The 20,619-nt window shown below is 47.2% G+C and overlaps 1 protein-coding gene across 2 annotated transcripts; it reads right to left on the bottom strand.

Moving 5' to 3' along the window:
- Positions 1-2,650: 2,650 nt before the first annotated feature.
- On the bottom strand, positions 2,651-20,598 carry mfn2 (mitofusin 2). Of its 2 annotated transcripts, none has more exons than XM_076988979.1 (18): positions 20,155-20,598; positions 16,956-17,134; positions 15,286-15,421; positions 14,465-14,627; positions 12,492-12,616; positions 12,175-12,283; positions 11,709-11,816; positions 11,407-11,560; positions 9,808-9,875; positions 9,580-9,701; positions 9,365-9,491; positions 9,117-9,221; positions 8,858-8,960; positions 7,853-8,073; positions 7,370-7,525; positions 6,947-7,143; positions 4,943-5,077; positions 2,651-4,697 (listed from the first exon to the last, which is right to left on the bottom strand). In XM_076988979.1, the coding sequence occupies exons 2-18, from the start codon at positions 17,128-17,130 to the stop codon at positions 4,628-4,630; spliced, it is 2,274 nt and encodes a 757-aa protein (XP_076845094.1). In that variant the 5' UTR covers positions 17,131-17,134; positions 20,155-20,598; the 3' UTR covers positions 2,651-4,627. The 2 variants fall into 2 exon arrangements, with proteins under 2 accessions (XP_076845094.1, XP_076845093.1); XM_076988978.1 differs by lacking the exon at positions 20,155-20,598 and adding an exon at positions 18,753-19,105.
- Positions 20,599-20,619: the final 21 nt, after the last annotated feature.

The raw sequence follows: 20,619 nt of genomic DNA, 5'->3' as shown, positions 1-20,619 counted from the left end.
GTTTAAGGTGCTGGGAAATATTGAAAATGGCCTTTTTCAATAATGAAAAGTGACGTACAAGTGCTTGAATTCCACCTTGTAAAGGTGTATGAACCCGGCATACATAACTTTGTTCATTGCGCTGAAGATGTGCACGACCTCGCTTCGCACGGGGATCCTCACGCAGGGGCGGAGCCACCGCGATTGCGTCATTTTCGGCGCACGGACCCTCACGCTGAGGAAATAAACTCTCCGCTCTATACCACTGGCAGAAGCAGAGGAGGGAGAGGGAGAGACAGCGAGGCACCGAAGGACAAATAAAAACGATGTTGGAAAAAAACTGTGGCACTTGCAGAGCACAAGCGCAATACTGAAGGAAAAGGCGGCTCCCAAATAGGATCCTAAAACGGCTCCCATTGCGGAGCCGGTTCCAATCGTTCACTTCAAAGAGCCGGCTCTTAGAACCGGATCGTTCGCGAACGACACATCACTACCACCCACACACCCCCAGCGTGAGTAACTACACACTACGACACGCGCCCTGTACTTCGCAACATGTGGTTTTGGTTTCAGAATATTTTACTGCCGAACAATGTTTTTGCCTTGGAGCGCAGCAGCACCACTCATAAAGACTATATTGTCCCTTCATGCCCACACAACACACACACACACACACACACACACACACACACACACACACACACACACTGTATGACATCAGCAGTACTCGGGCTGGTACAGTCAGCTCACATCAATAAATAAGCTATGGTGTTAATAAATCAGAGTGGATTACTGCTGCAAATCTATCTATCTATCTATCTATCTATCTATCTATCTATCTATCTATCTATCTATCTATCTATCTATCTATCTATCTATCTATCTATCTATCTATCTATAAACAGGGCACACACAGCTACCACAAGCCAACTCTCAAATTAAAGTAATACGCGATATATCCACTAGGTGGCGTCATATTCGTTCAAATGAACTCGAGCCCCATTCCCATGTCTCCTGAATTAACCAGTGGATGTTGCTACACAACCAATAAAGTGAGATTTAGTGGATCTGGAGGGCACATCTACAACAGGTACTTGTTGACGTACAACGGACTAGTAGATTTTAATATAAATGTATGCCTGGTTACACTATATACTTGATAATATACAGACTATTACGGCACCTCATTAGGTCTGGTCAAGGGATTTATGTTTAAATATACCTTAGTCAAGATTGAAGAAACACCACGGCTAGTGGTCAGGTGAAAACAACACTCGGCCTATAGAGTCCAGAAGGTTTATTAATAACACTGGTAGACCAGAAACATACAGCATTATGATAGACTTCAGCGTTTATTTGTAATGAGCATTTGCATTTGTGTGAAATACAATGAGAAATGCAATTATGATGTGCACAAGTGACAAGATGTGGAGATTGAATGAAACAGTTTTGAGAATTTCAATTCTGATCTGAGAAATGAACCAAATCGACTGAGAAAAACTTTAATACCCGTTTCAAAAAGACTTAAATGAAAATGCTGCCCTACTGTAACACAACTCTACACTGAACGAGTGAGGTGAGTGAGGTAAGAGGACTAAACCAGTCAAACCTCTTTCTAACAAAACCGCACAGCAACTTTCTTTAATTCTTTTGGGTTTTTCTGATATTTCAAGCCTACAACAAGTAATTGAGATGAGCAACACCACGAGACATCATGAAGGCACCCCAGGGAGTGTGTTAAATACGGATCACCCCAAAGTGTGTGTTTACCAACAAAGTGTCATGTGTTATTGTGTCACATCAAACAGCACACAGAAAGGTCCACCTGTGCAGATTCATCCATGCTTTTCTATATCTAGTAATGTCTTTTGTTGGGAAAAGCAATTTAATCCATGATGATTGGACTTCTACTTCCAATGTTTAGATGTAGTCTGTTGTAAATTTAATTATGTTTTTACTGATTCTTCAGGTATATAAACATTTGGAACTCAAGATGATTGAGATGCTAATTTCATTTTTATCATCACTTTTACTGCTAATGATAATTAACATGCAAATGAGCTCATGGAATGGTGAGTATTAATTCTCCATTCATTTACACTTTAATTATTATGTGAATATGAATTTTATGAATATTATGAAAGTTATGAATCACATTGCTGCTCTACTTAAGGTACAGGACCCAGTTATACTTGTACATTGGCTTAGGTCTTTTGACCAGAATTCAGCTTTCTTTACAAAATACAGGCACGAAAATCACCCAACTTCTTGAGAATGTAGTTATAGAACTCAAAAAACATTATATCTGTAAAAAATATTTACTTTAATCAATAATGTCCAGACTACGTTAGTCAAGTGTAATTGTTCAATTAGAAAGCATTTTTTTCAATATTCTTATATCCTATTTGTCTTTAATTAGCCTGTCTTAATTAAGCAGTACATTTAACTTCAGTCCTTAATTAGCTCTCCTTAATTGAATAGTATGTTAAATTATACCATACATGGATCAAATACTGCTACTAGTATACAACAAATGATTAATTTTAAAACATGCATTTTTAAAGAAATGTAATAATTGAAATTAAGAATTGTTTTATTTTTTCCCCTAAACTGCTACTGCATCCAAACCCATATACATACTCGTAGTGTTTAATCTTAATAAAACAAACTCTTAAGATTATCAATTTTATTTCATTTGCGGGTTACAAGATCAAATTACAAGTCATTGCGTGCACAACTATAATTTACTACTGCTGTGGAATCTCTAGATGTTTTTTCTCCCATTTGCTGAACACATGGTATACGATACAAAAAGGTCCAAAAGAAAAAAAGCAGCTAACATGTACGAGTCAAGAATTCTTCAGATCACTTAACTTCAACACTTAAAGCACAATCCATAATCCAAACTCAGCAGGCCACATGTATGGGAGGCAAGAAAGATTTAATGTTGGTTTACACACATGTAAGTTTGGTACATCTATTTGAATAGGCCTTCTGTATGTAGTATATGCTGATATCAATCTCAGTGTAATTCCATCCATATTCAAGTTAATTCAAATATTAAGTATTCTTTTGTAAACAAGAAATACATGGATGTCATTGGAAGAGGGTTTTATGCTTCATCACCATTCATCACATGGTAGAACTGGCCTCCTTTCATTTCCCCGCTTTCTAATACAATAAGCCGCCAGGAGCCAAAATCAAACCTTGAGTTTTTAACCCATTCCTCAAGCACCCCAGTCAGTGTAGTGTAATCCCAGCTCACTGGAGCTGTACTGGGAGTCCTGGCGCAGGGGTTTCTGGGAAGAGCGGAGGAGCCTGTGGAGATGCTGCTTTAGCGTTTACACCACAGCGTGTCTTCTCTCCTTGATCTTCTCCACTGCCACGCGATGCTGGTCTGTGGTAGCGAGTACAGCCGGGGACTGGACATCCTGAACGCTGAGTGCAAACTTTCTGGAATCCTTCTAGATCTGCAGAGCCACGCTGGGACCATCTGCAACCACCGACCTGGTCTGGCGCGCCAGTGAAAGCTCGTCGTACTTTATACTGAAGGAAACTGCAGTTGAGTGGAGTGAGACCACCATCATAATGCCTCATTTATGCAATGGCAATCGCTGTAGAAATTTGAACGACTGAACTACGTGGTTTCATTTCTTGGTCAATCCATTTACAACACACAACATCAGAACTCGCCACCCATAGGCAGGCTGCAAATGTGAGACCAGAGAGCGCCTATCACATCGATCTCATCAGTCTAGACCAGAGAGCGCCTATCACACCGACCTCATCAGTCTAGACCAGAGAGCGCCTATCACACCGACCTCATCAGTCTAGACCAGAGAGCGCCTATCACACCGACCTCATCAGTCTAGACCAGAGAGCGCCTATCACACCGACCTCATCAGTCTAGACCAGAGAGCGCCTATCACACCGACCTCATCAGCCCAGGGAACCATCTGGTGTCATACCCAGCGGCCAGACGGAGGGAAGGGAAGCCCACACTCATCACCTCTTCGTATTTCAACCTACTCTAGTGCAAACAAGATCATTGTGAAACAAGCAGACGTGACCTAGAAAGACAACAAGGATAATTACAACTTCAAATGAAGTCAAATGTAGTGAATAAATAATTGCGCAATCGAGCGTGCATCTCTTCACAAAACAAAAAAGACGCATCAGATCACCCTTCAGCAAGGTGGCACGCCAGTACACTACCCTCTGAGGTAGCAAGGTGGCACGCCAGTACACTACCCTCTGAGGTAGCAAGGTGGCACGCCAGTACACTACCCTCTGAGGCAGCAAGGTGGCACGCCAGTACACTACCCTCTGAGGCAGCAAGGTGGCACGCCAGTACACTACCCTCTGAGGCAGCAAGCTCACTTCAGAAGATACAAGAAACAACAAAGGACTGTCGTTTTAGAAATCTGATGGCAAACTGACTTGGTATAATGAGACAGCTGTCCTGTCCTATAAAAGCATGGCTGAAAGTCATGACGGTTAGATCATCTGGATAAGAATATCAGCAGAGGTCCAAGAATAGAGTATATAATGCGAGTGGTTCTGATTCACTCCACTCTGTGTTATGTAGTAGTTAACAGTGCTAGTGTAGGTCTTGGTCATGGTGTTCAGTCTTTGGACTAGCACGCTTCTATCGCCCCTGCTGAAGGTACTGCTGGGTGAACATGTTCAACTCACTGTCCAACCAACCTGCTTTATTCCTGCAGAGGAGAAGACACACACACACACACACACACACATCACATCAGGCTGTGTCCAGCGTACGTCTCAACACAACATTCACTTTTCAAGTTTGTTCTGGTAAATTCCCCAAATTTTAAGCCCCACACTGCTGCCGAGTCACTCTAAGCAGAACGGGGGAGCCACGCAGGTCACGCGCACACACACACACACACACACACACACACACACACACACACACACACACACAGATGGGGAGAGTCACCTGAGCAGTTTGGCTTTGCTCTGGAGGGAGTCCAGCTGTTCAATCTTGCGGTTCATGTCCTGAATCTCGTCCTCCAGCTGTTGCCGTGTCAGATCAACCTGCTGACAGAGTTGGGCAAAGGTGCCCGCAAGCTCCCTGTGTGGGGCGCGCGCACACACACACACACACACGCACACACACAAAAATATAAATGGACCCACTTTCAGATCTGAGTAAATCTGAACTTACCCCCAGTTGATAACAGTATGTTTTTAGTTAAGGAAAGGCATGTTCATGAAAAAATAATATGAAATCTGTAAAACATAAATGTAAAAACTTTTTTCCTCAGTGCATTTATAGCACATTGCTTCTTTCTTAAAAACACAACAGACACATCAGCACTGCCACACAGTACTACTTGGACATGCGACTGCAGTGTATAGATTTCTCCACTAGATGGAGGCAGTGAGGTAAGTGCTTAGAGCAGGGGTCGGCAACCCAAAATGTTGAAAGAGCCATATTGGACCAAAAAAACAAAAAACAAATGTGTCTGGAGCCGCAAAAATTAAAAGCCTTATATAAGCCTTATAATGAAGGCAACACATGCTGTATGTATCTATATTAGCCTACCATCAAAATGAATAAGTTAGCTACAAATACGTAATGAGCATTCATGATTAAATGTTTATTCTCCCTGCAGTGTGTTCTGTAGAGAACGACGCACCACGTGACTGCTCTGTTGTAGGATGCCGCCTCAAGTTTAACTTCATTGCAATATTAATGAATTATGTTTCATTGATTTGATGAAATTAAAGAAATTTAATAAATCAGGGTTGCCAACTTTTCAAGATCACTTGGAGTGAGATTTGAACCTGGAGGGGGTGGCGAACATAAATTGTTACCGAGCGGGGTGTATAATGGACACAAATTAAGTATTATATCGCGATCGATCGATATCCAGTGGTTGGCGCCAGAGCGAACTAGTAACTCAATGAATCGTAGATGTGGATCAGGCTATTTGGGCACTAAACAACCCGTTTAATGTGACTTCTGTTTTCGGACATCAGTCAGCTTCTCAACATCGGGCATGTAAGATGTAACTTTAATCTTGACGCAGGACTGCAAACTCTCATCTGTGAGATATTTTGATTTGATGTAGTTCATGTTTGAAAATATCTGTTCGCACAGGTATGTTGATCCAAAGATGGATAATACCCCAAATGCATGTCTTCATGTTCCTATAATTGTCAGGAAGAGCATTCATGTGTCATAGACAAGTTTCTCGGGTGTTGGGAGGGTTTCAATTTCGCTCCATTTGTGGCTTTGGCCAAGTTGAGATTTCTGGCGAGTGACGTCTTCAAGCTCGCCGCCGGTGTGTTTACAACAGCCACCTGCCTCATCTCGCCCTGCTAATAGAAACGTGCGTCGCAGGCTACGACACAAATCTTCGTTGAACTTTAGTTTCATTTATTCTACACATTCTTACAGCATTGGAAAACGTTAGGAATGTTGGTGTCATGTTTGTCTCCTACAAAAACCATATTAAAACAAAAAATATATTTCTCTCCCTCATCTTTTTACATTTTCAAACATTTTTGAAAAAGCTCCAGGGAGCCGCTAGGGCAGCGCCAAAGAGCCGCATGCGGCTCTAGAGCCGCGGGTTGCCGACCCCTGGCTTAGAGCAACCAGAGGCAAACCACAAATCTGTGTGTTAGATCTGGGTTTATGTAATAACAGTATGGCCAAGTGGGATTTCTATTAGGTTTACAGTGCAAATTTCGCAAAACCCACAAACCACCACGACTGGATTTTACTCCAGTTCTCAGCAATACTGAGAGGAGGAGGGGGGGGGATGAGGGTGCGTGGGGGGGGTTAGGGGGGGTGAGGGTGTGCGGGGGGGGGGGGGGGGGGGGTGAGGGGGGGGGTGAGGGTGCGTGGGGGGGGTGAGGGTGTGCGGGGGGGGGGGTGAGGGTGTGCGGGGGCACGTGAGGTTCAGCAGGTGGAGGCTGACGTTGCTACACTCACTGCTGCACTTGGTGGCTGCAGTTGGAGCCGGTGTAGCTGACGATGAGCTGCAGCTTCTCGCTGGCGTAGTCCACAAACTGCCTCTTGAAGCTGCGCTCCTTCGCCCTGGTGGTCCACGTCAGCCTCTCGTACACGTACAGCAGCCCGTACAGACCCACCGAGAGAGCGATCAGCCTCCAGCCCACCGCCTTCCAGATCTACACACACACACACACACACACACACACACACACACACACACACACACACACACACACACACACACACACACACACACACACACACACACACACACACACACACACACACACACACACACACACACACACACACACACACACACACAGTCTGACTCGGCCCCAGGGCGTGATTCGCTGCGTTATCCTGTGAAGGTGACCAACAGGAGCGTCCGCGGTCTCTTACCACGCCCCCCACCACGATGATGCCCATGGATGTCCGAGAGGTGAGGGAGGCCAGTCCTGTCACCATGGAGACCATGAGTTCTTCCTGGGTCATGGAGCCTTGAGGGAAAGGTGGCATGGCAGTGCTAATGGGAGTGATGGCCAGGGGCCGAGGAACCTGTGGACACACACACACACACACACACACACACACACACACACACACACACACACACACACACACACACACACACACACACACTTAAAGCCACTACCACCACCACCACCACATAGAAAGGTCACCTGCTCACATTCCAGCTAGAACCATGAGGCTTAGAAAACAAAAAATGCAGAACAAGAAGTTTCACTCTGAATGACAGGAAACACACACACACACACACACACACACACACACACACACACACACCACACCCACACCCACACACACACACACACACACACACACACACACACACACACTCCGGGGGGAGGGGTTGGGCCGTACCTGGTCGTTGTAGCCCATAAGGGCCCGGCGTGTGTTCTTGGGCCCCAGGAAGCGGTTGACCAGCATGGTCCAGCCCAGGGAGAAGTGGAAGCCCACGTCCTCCTGGAAGTCGCCACACAGCTTGTCACAGTTGAGGTCGTAGCTGAGGCTGAAACACTGGCGGGGCACCATCTTGTCCACCTGCTCACGCACCGCGGCTGGCAGCAGCGGCTTCAGGCCGTCTGTGGGGGGAGGAGCACGTTAACATCCGACACAAGGACGGCCATTTTGGCTCCGACACTGCAGTGGGGCTTTGTGTTGTCACCAGCAAAAGAATGAAGGTGTCAAAGCCGAAAGATGAGAACGGCACGGGTCTTTCATTAGCCATTCTGTGCGTGAACCCACATGACATGTCTAAAAGGGACAGAGTCATACAGGCTTAAACCATTAAAACCATTTGCTGTCGAGAGTTTTGATAGTTTTGCTGTTGAGCGCGTTCACGTTTGAGCGTCTGGTATTAGATGTCAACCAACGCAGCTATTAACTGTCAATCACCTTATCGCCACACCCCTTTAAATAACACGTAATAACTTCTATAAAATCTGTTTATCGTAGAGAAAAACACTGGGAGAGATACTAACGCAATGGGGTCTTATAGAATTGACAAAATATAATTGCTCAAAAAACGTATTTTACGTGTAATAAAAATTCAAAGTTTCTCGTCCGGCCAGTTCACTTACATGGGAATGGGCGGGGTTAAAAGTTGTACTGCAGCCAGCCACTAGAGGGCAGCTGACACACGGAGGCTTCACTTTTCACTCGTGTCGTCCAGTCCACTTATATATACGGTCTCTGGTTAAAACCCTTTAAACCGTTAAAAGGGTCACGGGTCCACTTCAAATCCAGTGTGCTCGAGTACGAGTCCATCACACCGTGCTAATGCAGGCCTGTGTCTCCACTTAAAGACACCAGTGCTAGGTACATGAGGACAGTGGTGAACTAGGGCATATTCAGTGTGACACTGACCAATCATTTCACTCTGGGTGGTTTGGAGCGCAGACGTGATGGCGTTGGAACACCTATCAGACATATTCCTGCCCAGGCCTTCCTCTATGTGCTTGTGAAGCTCCTGCAATCAAACACACACACACACACACACACACACACACACACATTTGGGCATTTGGGTTTGATATTAGTCTCAGAATTCTCTCGTAAAGCCACACGTGGAGTGAAGAAGCTGGAGAAGCACCCAGGCTGAGCTGGCGGCTCACGGCTCACTCACGTTTTTGTAAACCTTCAGCACCACTTGGGAGGGGTGGAAGTCCATGTGGAAGTCGTCCACGAGCACGTGCAGCCTCCTGATCTCCTCCGCCATGGCGTTCGACACCTGAAACGGATTACGGCAGCGGGGATGACGACGGGGCCCGACGCCCCAACATGCGCCTCAGCACGTCAAAAAAAACGGAAGCGTGTGGCGGGTGCCGGGAGCGGGTTGGGTCGTGCTGTAGCGGTGCGGCTCTCCCAGAATACCTGTTTCTCCACCTCCTCCGCGATCTTCTTGATCTTGCTCTTGCAGTCCTGGGTGAGGAGGTCCAGCTGCTTGTCGATGAACTCCAGTCGGTCCTCGCGCTCCTCCCGCATCTCCATGCAGTGGATCCTGAACACAGAACCACAGTCAGGACCCAGCTGCAGGATCTGGGCAGCCCCGACTGGGGGGTCAGGGGTTGGGGGTCGGGGGTGCACACCTCTGCTCCTGCGCCGCCACGTGTACGGAGTCCATGATGAGTCGAAGGGTTTCGGAAATCTGCTTGGCCCGCACGGTGTGCTGCTCGAACTTGGTCTTCACCGCCGACTGCGAGATGCACTCCTGCGAGCAAACACAAGCCCGACACAGAGAGTCAGCCCGTCGGCCCTTTCTCCCACGAGCAGGTGAACCCACATGCGGGATGGTCAGGCGACTCCCGAGCGCTCACCTCGAAACGCCGCTCAAAGTTCTGGAACTCGAACATCCGAGCCTGGAAGCCCTCGGCCAGAGCGCCACCTACAGGACAGTGGGGAGCGGTGTTGAGGTTATATTACAGGATCCTTCTGTACCTCACTAGAACCACTGCAATTGGACTGCAAACTGGACTGTACTAATCTATTATTGTCTCATGCTGGTCAAAGCTATGCGGTCTTCAAAGGTTCTGTTATGTCTTTAAATAGATGCGTTTCTAGGCCTTTATGTGCTTTAATATAATTAATGAATGTCTGAGAGCAGCAGGTGTGGCCCAGGGCCAGAAGACCTGCTGATGATGTCACCTCTTCCCTCTGCCTTTTCCTCACAATCCTGCATGAATGTTTGGATTCATTAATTATTAATACTTGTGCACTCAGCAACTCAAAGTTTCGTAAATGTGTGTCATGGTTAGCAAAGAGATAAAAGATTATTTGCTTTTGTAAAGCTACATAAATTCAGGACCTGTCTGTTATATTCCTGAGGGTGAGGCCGAACCAAGATCTCTCCCTGACCTGTTACTGCAGCAAATATATACTCTTTGAACAAGTGAACACGCTGCAATATCTGCCGTTCTTTCCAGACAGAAAGGAGAGCCTCCACACCCTGCAGTTGCACGCCATCAGCCCCACGGGTGTAGGGACCAGGTGAGGGGTTGGGTGTTGGTGTAGGGCTGGGTGTTGGTGTAGGGACCAGGTGAGGGGTTGGGTGTTGGTGTAGGGACCAGGTGAGGGGTTGGGTGTTGGTGTAGGGACCAGGTGAGGGGCTGGGTGTTGGTGTAGGGCTGGGTGTTGGTGTAGGGACCAGGTGAGGGGTTGGGTGTTGGTGTAGGGCTGGGTGTTGGTGTAGGGACCAGGTGAGGGGCTGGGTGTTGGTGTAGGGACCAGGTGAGGGGCTGGGTGTTGGTGTAGGGACCAGGTGAGGGGCTGGGTGTTGGTGTAGGGACCAGGTGAGGGGCTGGGTGTTGGTGTAGGGACCAGGTGAGGGGCTGGGTGTTGGTGTAGGGCTGGGTGTTGGTGTAGGGACCAGGTGAGGGGCTGGGTGTTGGTGTAGGGACCAGGTGAGGGGCTGGGTGTTGGTGTAGGGCTGGGTGTTGGTGTAGGGACCAGGTGAGGGGTTGGGTGTTGGTGTAGGGACCAGGTGAGGGGCTGGGTGCAGGTGTAGGGACCAGGTGAGGGGTTGGGTGTTGGTGTAGGGACCAGGTGAGGGGCTGGGTGTTGGTGTAGGGCTGGGTGTTGGTGTAGGGACCAGGTGAGGGGTTGGGTGTTGGTGTAGGGCTGGGTGTTGGTGTAGGGACCAGGTGAGGGGTTGGGTGTTGGTGTAGGGACCAGGTGAGGGGCTGGGTGTTGGTGTAGGGACCAGGTGAGGGGCTGGGTGTTGGTGTAGGGACCAGGTGAGGGGCTGGGTGTTGGTGTAGGGCTGGGTGTTGGTGTAGGGACCAGGTGAGGGGCTGGGTGTAGGGACCAGGTGAAGGGCTGGGTGCGGGTGTAGGGACCAGGTGAGGGGCTGGGTGCAGGTGTAGGGACCAGGTGAGGGGGCCGGGCGTGAGCGGCTGCTCTGTGAGGCCGGGGTCTACCTGCTTCAGGCATGCCCTGGGCCTTCTGTACCCGGGCCTGCAGCGCCTCCTTGGCGGAGACGAAGAAGATGCGGTCGCTGGCCTGCGCCCGGTCCACTACGCCCAGCTCGTCCACCAGGAAGCTGCTGCAGCGGTCCATGTGCTGACGTCTCACCTGCGGGCCGAACCAACACACCTCCATAAAGACATCGTGTTTCATTCACCCAACACGCTCGTTTCATAGGCTGGTCTCGGCGAGGAGGGACGTGCAGCGGGACGGGGGCGGGGCCCAAGAGTGCCCGCCACCTGCGGAACCAGCCTACCTCCTCCATGTACTCGGGCTCGCTGGCCGAGGCATCCCAGCGGTTGTTCAGGATGAAGATGTTGGGCCGGGACAGACGCTCGTTCACCTTGTGGAAGAACGACTTCTCCTACAACAGGAAGGCGGAGATTCAGGGCGGCGACAGCGAGCTTAGTCACGTGAGGTTTTATAGTACAATGTCAGTTCCTGCTCCAATGAGTATCGATCTACCACATAGCTGCAATCTTGGTAATGGTCAAGATGGCAGACATTCTTTAAGCCGCTTTGATACACTACAAGCCCTGTGCAAAACCCCTCCTGTTTGGACCAGATACAGATAACGCAATGTTTTACTGTTCCACGCACTGTTTTCTACTGGCAAACACCACCTACAGTTCTACCTTCACACACACACACACACACACACAGAGAGAGAGAGAGAGAGAGAGAGAGAGAGAGAGAGAGGTGTATTCTGTACGCCAACGCACTGTTTGCATCAGTGTGGACTCTGAATTGGCCACCAGAACAAAAACATCAGCGTCCAGGCAGAACTTGTCGATCCAGCTGTCCAGCTCTGTGGTGACGTCAATGCCAGGGCTGGAGGAACCGAACCAGAACATCCATCACATCCACCCAGACAAAACAGAGACAGACAAGTGATCAATCCAAAAACAGAGAAAAACAAATAATTTAATCTTGCACAAATCATCATGTCACTGTATCCTTTTAAAAGAGCTGATACAATTCCCAGACCTGACCTACTGCTGTGTGTGTGTGTGTGCGTTTGTGAGCAGGGTTGCTTTACCTGTCCACTAGCACCAGGTCATCCCGCAGCAGGGCACACTTTGCTTTGGGCCACATGACACACACCAGACTGCCTGCATCCAGATCCTGGTCCTGATGCAGGGCGTGGGCCAGCTGGTTAACAGTCTGACACACACACACACACACACATCTTAAAACATGCACCTTAATGTAATCTCTTTTTATGATATTTCTATTAATAAAGGGGTTTCATTACCATACAAAAGTGCAGATTCCTCAAATTACAGGAAAAAAACAACACACGACATTCTCATAATGAAATTCTAAAAATGAAAATATTGATCGTACATCTTCATGGGAACATGGTTGCGTAATTATAAATTAATAAGCAGACATTTATCAGGCTTTGAAGCGGATGTCATGCGTCTGATCACTGCTGAGCTACTGCTGGACACAGGAGTGACACAGCAGAATCCGAGTGAAGGGACGTCAGGGTGCCGGTGCCACCAGCGACCCGGCGGAGGAGACGCAGGTTACGTCACACACACGGACCCGCGGGGCAAAGATCAGAACCATGTTTCCAAAAGCACCACGGTGTTAAGATTATCTTAATGTAGAGAGAGTGTATGTGCTTTGTGTGATTGTCACTCTGCCTTTTAACGCTGATCTTTACGTTACGCTACTTGTAGGAAACCCAGTTCAGACTGTAAACCTTTGGACATTCTGATGTACTGTATGCGAGGAATAAACTCAGAAGATACGGGGGGAATCGATGCTTCTCAGAAGCCTTCTCTTAATACGCTTTCAGTATGTGCTGCGTCTAAATGCTGGTGGAAGTCCACCGTGTGGAGGGGGGGGTGGTGTGGGGGGGGGGGAGGCCAGGCTGAAATACGAGGTCTTCGCCAGAGGGCATTTGTGTTTATCATTAGTCTGCAGGGCGTGCAGCTTGGCAACACTGTAATGGCTGCTCTTAGTCATAGGAGGTGTGTGTGTGTGTGTGTGTGTGTGTGTGTGTGAGACGTGAGAGTGAAACGAAGGAAGGCATTAGAGGTGACCTCTGCCCCACATCTTCTGGAATGCGCACACTTCCGGCCAGCTGCTCGTGACCTACTGTGGTCCCGCTGCGTTTAGCGCAGGACGGGAACTGCGTGGGATTGCCAGGTGTTCAGGTTCGCCTGAGCACCACAGACCTCACTGCCCCCTTAGCTGAACATCAAACTCGAGTACTGCGGTTCAAACAGCAAAATGCTAATGTGGCTGTAATAACATTCTACAGAGGACACGGGCAGCGTGATGGGGGGCCTTGAAGTCATGAGGCCTGGGCTCAGATGGCAAAAGCGTGTGGCCCTGTGACAAATGGCTGGAGTGAGCACTAATCTCAAGACTAATAATAGGCCTGGGAACCAGTCTGGGGTCATTCCCCAGCAGACTGGATGCAGTAAAAGACACCAGCAAAAGGCTTTAAAAATGCACTTAGCTGGAGGAGCTACATTTGATGCATAGGAAATTGTACCAGAAACTAGAATTAACCCAAGTACATGCATAACAAATGACCTTGTCCACTGAACAGCTGTCATTGGTATTGAACACTCGTTACGGCATTAAGGTAACGGTTTAAAAAAGATATAAAGTAGAACTAGTAAAACAAGTCAAAGTCAATCAAGGCTGACACAAAGTTCATCATGGCTCTGGGAACAGAGACTTCACAAGCTTTCAAACTTGGGCTTTTCTGAGTTCTGGGTATTATCACTAACACTTCAAAAAAAAAAAAGCTTTAGAAAGCATGCCATGATTCCACAGAGCTGAGTCTTTCCCAGCATGCCGTGGAACAGCATTTCTGGTCAGAGACGTGATCAAAATCTTGGATTCACCTCCGAAGTCAACACGGAGCCTTCACGAAGCCGTAAAGAGCATTCACGAAGAATTAACGTCTCGTTTACGCACGACTGACTCCGAACAGCGGCGCTCTCGCCGTAGTCACCGCGTTCCTCCGACGTAGAGGCCGCCACTCACTTTGACGTTTTTCTTTTCCTCCGACCCCTCCGTGAGCAGAAAGGCCTCATTGCCATCGGTGCCCTCCACCCGCAGGAAGCAGTTGGTGGTGTGGCCGATGCCCGACGGGAGAACCTTGTCCCACAGCATGGCGTTGATCACGGAGCTTTTACCATTGCTGGTCCTATGGGTGCGAGAAATCCAGGGATGTTCACACACGGCAGAGAAAATGTCCAGGAGCGTTGAGACACCACAGAGATGCGCTTAAATTCCAAGCAGGATTTTAGGGAAAGGACATGGAGACGATGCATTTAAGAAAAGAGAGACCGGACCAACCAACTAATGGTGTGGAATCAAAGCATCTGTCTAAACTTCAGCTTAATTTAATGTAAAATAATGTAAATGTAAATAATGTAAAATGTAAATTTAGTGGACAACAGCTTCTGGCTTAAAGCTGCTTCTGGATTAAAGCATTTGAAAATAATGAACATAAATACTTAATTTCCCACTTGTGGGATCAATAAAGTTTATTGTATTCTACAAATTTGCAAATAAAGGGCATAGACTTACTCAGAGGATAATGAGCATAACAAAGCATGTGTAAAGGTGTACAGAGACCATTTAAGGAACAGGCTGTACATACCTAATAAAGAGGAGGCATGTGCAGACATGGGCACCACACCCTTGATTCAATAAAACCTCAGGTCTCTGAACCTGAACCTCCCCTCCTTAAGCTGTAGTGAATCCTGGCTTATGTTTGCCGAACTTTAAGGAAGTCACAGAGGAATGCAGAGACGCCCCAGTGGCTGAAGTTGCGCCATGCGAGGAATGCAACTACACACCTGCCAAAAAACACCACTTTCATGTGCCTGCGTGAGAGGACCTCGCCGATGCCCGCCACCTTGGACAGGTAGCCCCGCACCTCCACCACCTGCTCCTCGGTGGTGACCGGATCCAGCTCCTCGCTGCTGTAGGTCTCTGTTAAGCAAACGCAACACGTTGGGCTATGGGTGGTAGATCCACCATGTGACCACGCGCTGGAAACATGTTCGGAAGCTCCGTCAGGAATGGGAGGGATAACGTCGTAGCGCTCCTTAAGGTCTTAGACAGACGGGGAGTACGGTGTGTCCGCCTAGTGCTGCTGGACATTCGTTTGAGTTTATGCTAATACACTGTTCACTGAAATAGACAGACTGAACAGAAACTTCATTAGATGACCCTTCTGTGAACTTCCCAGCCAGGCAGCGAGGTTCTGAGCTGCAGTGACTGGGGCGGGGTGTCCAGGACGAGCTGATGCCTCTGACCGCTGGGTCTGGGCAGGGAAGAGAGAGCTCCCTGCTGGGGCTCAGACGTGGAGCCGACTGTATCCCGTCTGTGTCGCCACGGGCCCCCCGGAGGAGCGAAACGCTGCCGAGGCCCCGTCTGTTACACCACTCGCCTGCTGTACGTGCAGTTTCACACCTAATATCAGTGTGCTGTTTTACCACTATGTGAGAATAAGAGATTTACAAAGATGCCCTATGGCAGGGGTACTCAACTGGCGGACCGCGGTCCGGATCCGGACCCGAACGCAGTCCTGTCCGGACCCAATCTCATTCCTGATTAACTGGATACGGACCAAAACAAAACCGTAACATTTATTTCAGGGCTATTGAAAAAACACTCCGTCACGAGTGTACGTTTGCCACCCCGCTCAACAACTTACGTTCGCGCCCCCCCCCCCCCCCCCCCCCCCCCCCGTCACGAGTGTACGAGGGTCAGCGCGGCGAAAATAACATAATCGCTGAGGCTTCGCGTGTGCGCGAGTGCCTCGCGCGCTGTCGGTTCGCGAGGTCGTGCACCTCTCGAATTTTGTAACTTCGCGCCGCGCTTCAGCGCAATGAACAAAGTCACGTTTTCAGGGTTCATACACCTTTATAAGGTGGAGTTCAAGCACTTGTACGTCACTTTCAAGGTCCATTTCAATATTTCCCAGCATGTTAAACATAATTAAGTTAAATATTTATACATATACTCGAAATAATTCGCTTTTTATCACATTATTTAATGGTTGTTTATTTTAAAAACGCCCAATCTTCACGTCTTCACGTTCTCATGTTTCGTCCTGGAATTACAAGAGGCTCGTATTTGTTAACCTAATACAAGAGAACTATTCAGTCAGACATATTTGTTGTGAAACCAAGTAGTTACAATTTCAAGCATTATAAAGTACTTTAACCTAAATTCCAGCACTTTTCAAACCTGAAACACATAGCAACATTAAAATTGGTCAGGTAAATGTCCATTCCACTGTTTTGAGGGGTGTTTCTACCACATATCGTTTCGGACAAAACACCACAACCCCCCCCCCCCCCGGACCTCAGGTCAAAGGTATCTGCCAAAATTGGACCGCGGACAAATTTAGTTGAGTACGCCTGCCCTATGGCTTTCCTACTGTAAGAGGCTTCGTACATGCATGCTGTGTGTGAGAGAGGAGTGTGAGATGGAGATAGAGCGGGGCTGGAGCACACACCCTCGAGAAAGGCAGAGCTCTCCTTGATGTAGGCGCCGAGCTGCTCAAAGATGCCATTGATCTTCTTCTTGGCGGTGACAAAGTGCTTGAGCGGGGAGGCGTTCACCTCTGCCATGAGTCGCTTGTCCTTTTTACCGATCACGCTGGTTTTGGGTCGCGGGAAAACCAGAGACATTGCACTGAAGCCAGAGAGAAAACACACACATGTGGGAAAAAAATACCATTGTGCTGTTTTACTAGATCGAGAATGAACATTTATTGAATAAATGTCATTTATTGAATTAAACCAAGTCAGAATATTGCATTCCTTGTTCTGGTTTAAGCAGCCATCTGGTTACATGCAAATAATGTTTATCTCAACAGATGCACAGACTAAGTGTTCACAAGCACTGGCTAAAGGCAAAAAAAAAAAGTATTCCAACTCAAGCAAGCAGAATATGACACGACAGGAGTTATCAGCTTCAAAACAGCTGCATTGCCAAGTCTAGATAAACACAGAATTCTGTAATATGATTAGTGAAGGCTGTAGTGTTGGCTACGGTTTCGAACAATACGGGCAGATTCACATTTCCCTAACTATTTTGATATACAGATTAAGGAACTGAAAACACAGCAGTCAAATCCCTTAAGAAACTTTTCAGTCCTTAAGAAACCAACATTCACAGGCACAAATGAGTCTATACATCACTGAGCCCAGAATTAATGAAAGTTGTTCCTCCAAAATGGTGTAAATAATGCACAATCAACACCCTTCCAGTTGTGCATGTTGGAAGTTTCCAGATGGTCTCTGCTTCCAAACACATGACACTGGCTGAGCTGAAATGCTGGGGTGCTCTGGACTTTACCTCAATTATTAAACTACTTAAAAAGCTGCAGGTCATATTAATTCACATAGAAACATGCTTGATCATCATGGGGAACAATTTTAAAGCTGCCCATTCTCGTGCTGAGAGAGCAATGATAATATTTGGTGCAGGTAAGATAATATACAAAAAAGAAAGGTGGTTTCATTTTAATGTCCCTCTCTAGATGTGAGTTTGCAAGACAATGCTGCTCACATGTCTTGAAAAATCACCTTAAGGACTCGCACTGAAGACAAATACCAAAGATGCAGGTGGGCCAGCCAGTACGTCTGTTATCAGATACATGTAGAACAGTCCTACCCTGGGTTCAGTCCAGAGGTGAAAGATCCAACACGCAGAAATGGTGCCAACATTAATGATTGCAGGAGCCAAATTTGTTAAACCACCAGCTCCCAAAGACCGAATAAGGCTTTTGGTTCATGGGTTCAACCTATTCAGGGAATGTCAGCTCTGAAATGGGTAGATTAGGTCCGTTTCGATAAAGGCTTCCCAACCATCACGGATCATTTTCGCTAGAACATATTTCAGTTACACGAACATGTGTCTATCAACATATTTATGTGACGCTTTGCCACAAAGTGTCCAAACACTGACAAAAAGGCAAAAGGTGTATTTTACTTTCAAGCGCTTAAGCATACAGCCTGGCCAACTGCTGTCTAGCTATCTGTCTTATTTTGTATTCATAAGCGTTATCATCGAATATCTGAATGTAATGAAACCAAACGCATTTATTAAAAATGAATAAATTGCATATGAATGTCGATAAATTCGCCTGATTATATATAAGCTATGTTTCTAAGAACAGTTGTAGATGCTAAACATCTAGTAGCTAATAAAACGCCTCAGTGCGTCACTGTTATAGAATCGGCATATAATGGAAATAAAGATGACAAAACTGCAACGTTAAATATTACAGATAAAGATCTGACGTTACCTTTTAGTATAAGAACAGTCTTGCGATTAGAAAAGTGTCCGGGGACATGGACAGGCTGGCTTGGATCGCTAACCCTGGCTCTGTTGGTTTGAGGTGACCGACTCCGGCTTGACCGGCGTGTTTCGGTCAGGCGGAACTCAGATAAAACAAAGACCCGTCATGGCGATAAATACTTTAAACTAGTTTGATGGATAACAGCCAGTTTGTTTTAATAAAGCGCAAACGCCATCTAAAGCATAATGTAGAAGTACGCTTTCAATGTCACGCTGTCGCGCAGTAGTCTCGACTCCAGCAGACACCGGCGTGCTCTGAAGAGCCAGTCAAGTATCTTCTGACCTAGCGGGGTTAGCTACGTTAGCTAACATTAGCTAAGGTAGCTAACATTCGCTACGTTATGTTAGCTACGCTAGCGGGGTTAGCTAAGGTAGCTAACATTAGCTAAGGTAGCTAACATTAGCTAAGGTAGCTAACATTAGCTAAGGTAGCTAACATTAGCTACGTTATCTACGGTAGATATGTTAGCTACGCTAGCGGGGTTAGCTATGCTAGCTAACATTAGCTTAGGTAGCTAACATTAGGTACGTTATTTACGGTAGATATGTTAGCTACGCTAGCGGGGCTAGCTACGGTAGCTATGCTAGCTAACATTAGCTAAGGTAGCTAACATTAGCTGCGTTATCTACGGTAGATGTTAGCTACGTTAGTGGGGTTAGCTACGCTAGCTAACATTAGCTAAGGTAGCTAACATTAGCTACGTTATCTACGGTAGATATGTTAGCTACGCTAGCGGGGTTAGCTACGTTAGCGGGGTTAGCTAGCGAGCGCGGTGGTTTCTTGGGTTCGCTGCGGGTCAAATGTGAGGGTCACACCCCACACACGGAGGCAGGTACAGGCGTCAGTTGTTACGGTCTAAACTCGGGCAGCACCGCTCAGTGTGGTGACATGACAGGAAGATAAAGCCCTGGTGTGGAGTGTGAAAGTATAAACGGCCTTGGCACTGTCGGCTTTTCAAGTGAAAGTATATTTTAGCTAAAACAAACAAACTCATTGTTCAGTTACAGCACAACTAGTTAGAATAACTATAAAAGCACAACCATAACCCACATTAACAGCTAGTTATCTTAATATTCTAACGCAGACTTCTGTCGGTTAGACTTCTGTAGCCTGTTAATATTAATGGACCTTGACAGGACAGGAGACAATGTTTAGTTTACCTGGAATGGTAGCTACACGTCCAAACAAGTATTAAAGCGCTGTGATTCATATAAACCACGCTAGATATAATATAACTGATATGATCCTAATATATTAGGCTACGGACACCTGGTTGAAGCTCGCCTGGGATAACTAGCGTAGTACAGCCCAACGAGCTAGGATGCTAGCTTACTAGCTAGCAACTTACCACAAAAGGACCGATTATGACAAGTCTTCAATCATATTTCACTCCTTTGATCGTGTCCTCGTATCTGAATTCTGGTCTTCCAAATATATTGTCTTTCCGAGCAGCGTCTGTGGCGTTTATAATCACCGATGAAATGAAGCCCCAGATCCGCCTGGGTCGCTCCCCACACTACGGCGTTGCTATGGCAGCTGGCTAACCATATAGAGAGTGAAAGTAGCTAGCTGGCTAAATTACCTACGTATTTACATTTCGTTCCTCAGTCCAGTACGCAAAGTGAGACCGACAGCAATGGGAAATACCACGAATACAGTCAATTTAGAACATATGTCCAACAAGTCGATAAAATAATTTCAGCACACCGCTGAAGTAACAGTGTAATGTGCATTAGCTGCACTGCCTGGCCGCCGCTGTCATCATAGGGAGGCGCCGCAGGTCTAAAGGACGCGGGGTGAAGTCCCCTAGACG

The sequence above is a fragment of the Brachyhypopomus gauderio genome, unplaced genomic scaffold, assembly GCF_052324685.1.
Source record: "Brachyhypopomus gauderio isolate BG-103 unplaced genomic scaffold, BGAUD_0.2 sc65, whole genome shotgun sequence".
Taxonomy (NCBI): Eukaryota; Metazoa; Chordata; class Actinopteri; order Gymnotiformes; family Hypopomidae; genus Brachyhypopomus; species Brachyhypopomus gauderio.
Note: the sequence above shows the minus strand (reverse complement) of the source record. Positions and strands in the feature narration are given on the sequence as shown.

Bases quoted from the DNA above. Each gene is read 5' to 3' on its own strand.
- mfn2 (XM_076988979.1), bottom strand. From the start codon at position 17,130: ATGTCTCTGGTTTTCCCGCGACCCAAAACCAGCGTGATCGGTAAAAAG. The intron at 14,628-15,285 runs GTGTGTAGTTGC...TCGCACCCATAG, and splicing joins AAAGTGGTGTTTTTTGGCAG to GACCAGCAATGGTAAAAGCT. The intron at 8,074-8,857 runs GTCAGTGTCACA...CTCCCCCCACAG, and splicing joins CACCCAGAGTGAAATGATTG to ACGGCCTGAAGCCGCTGCTG.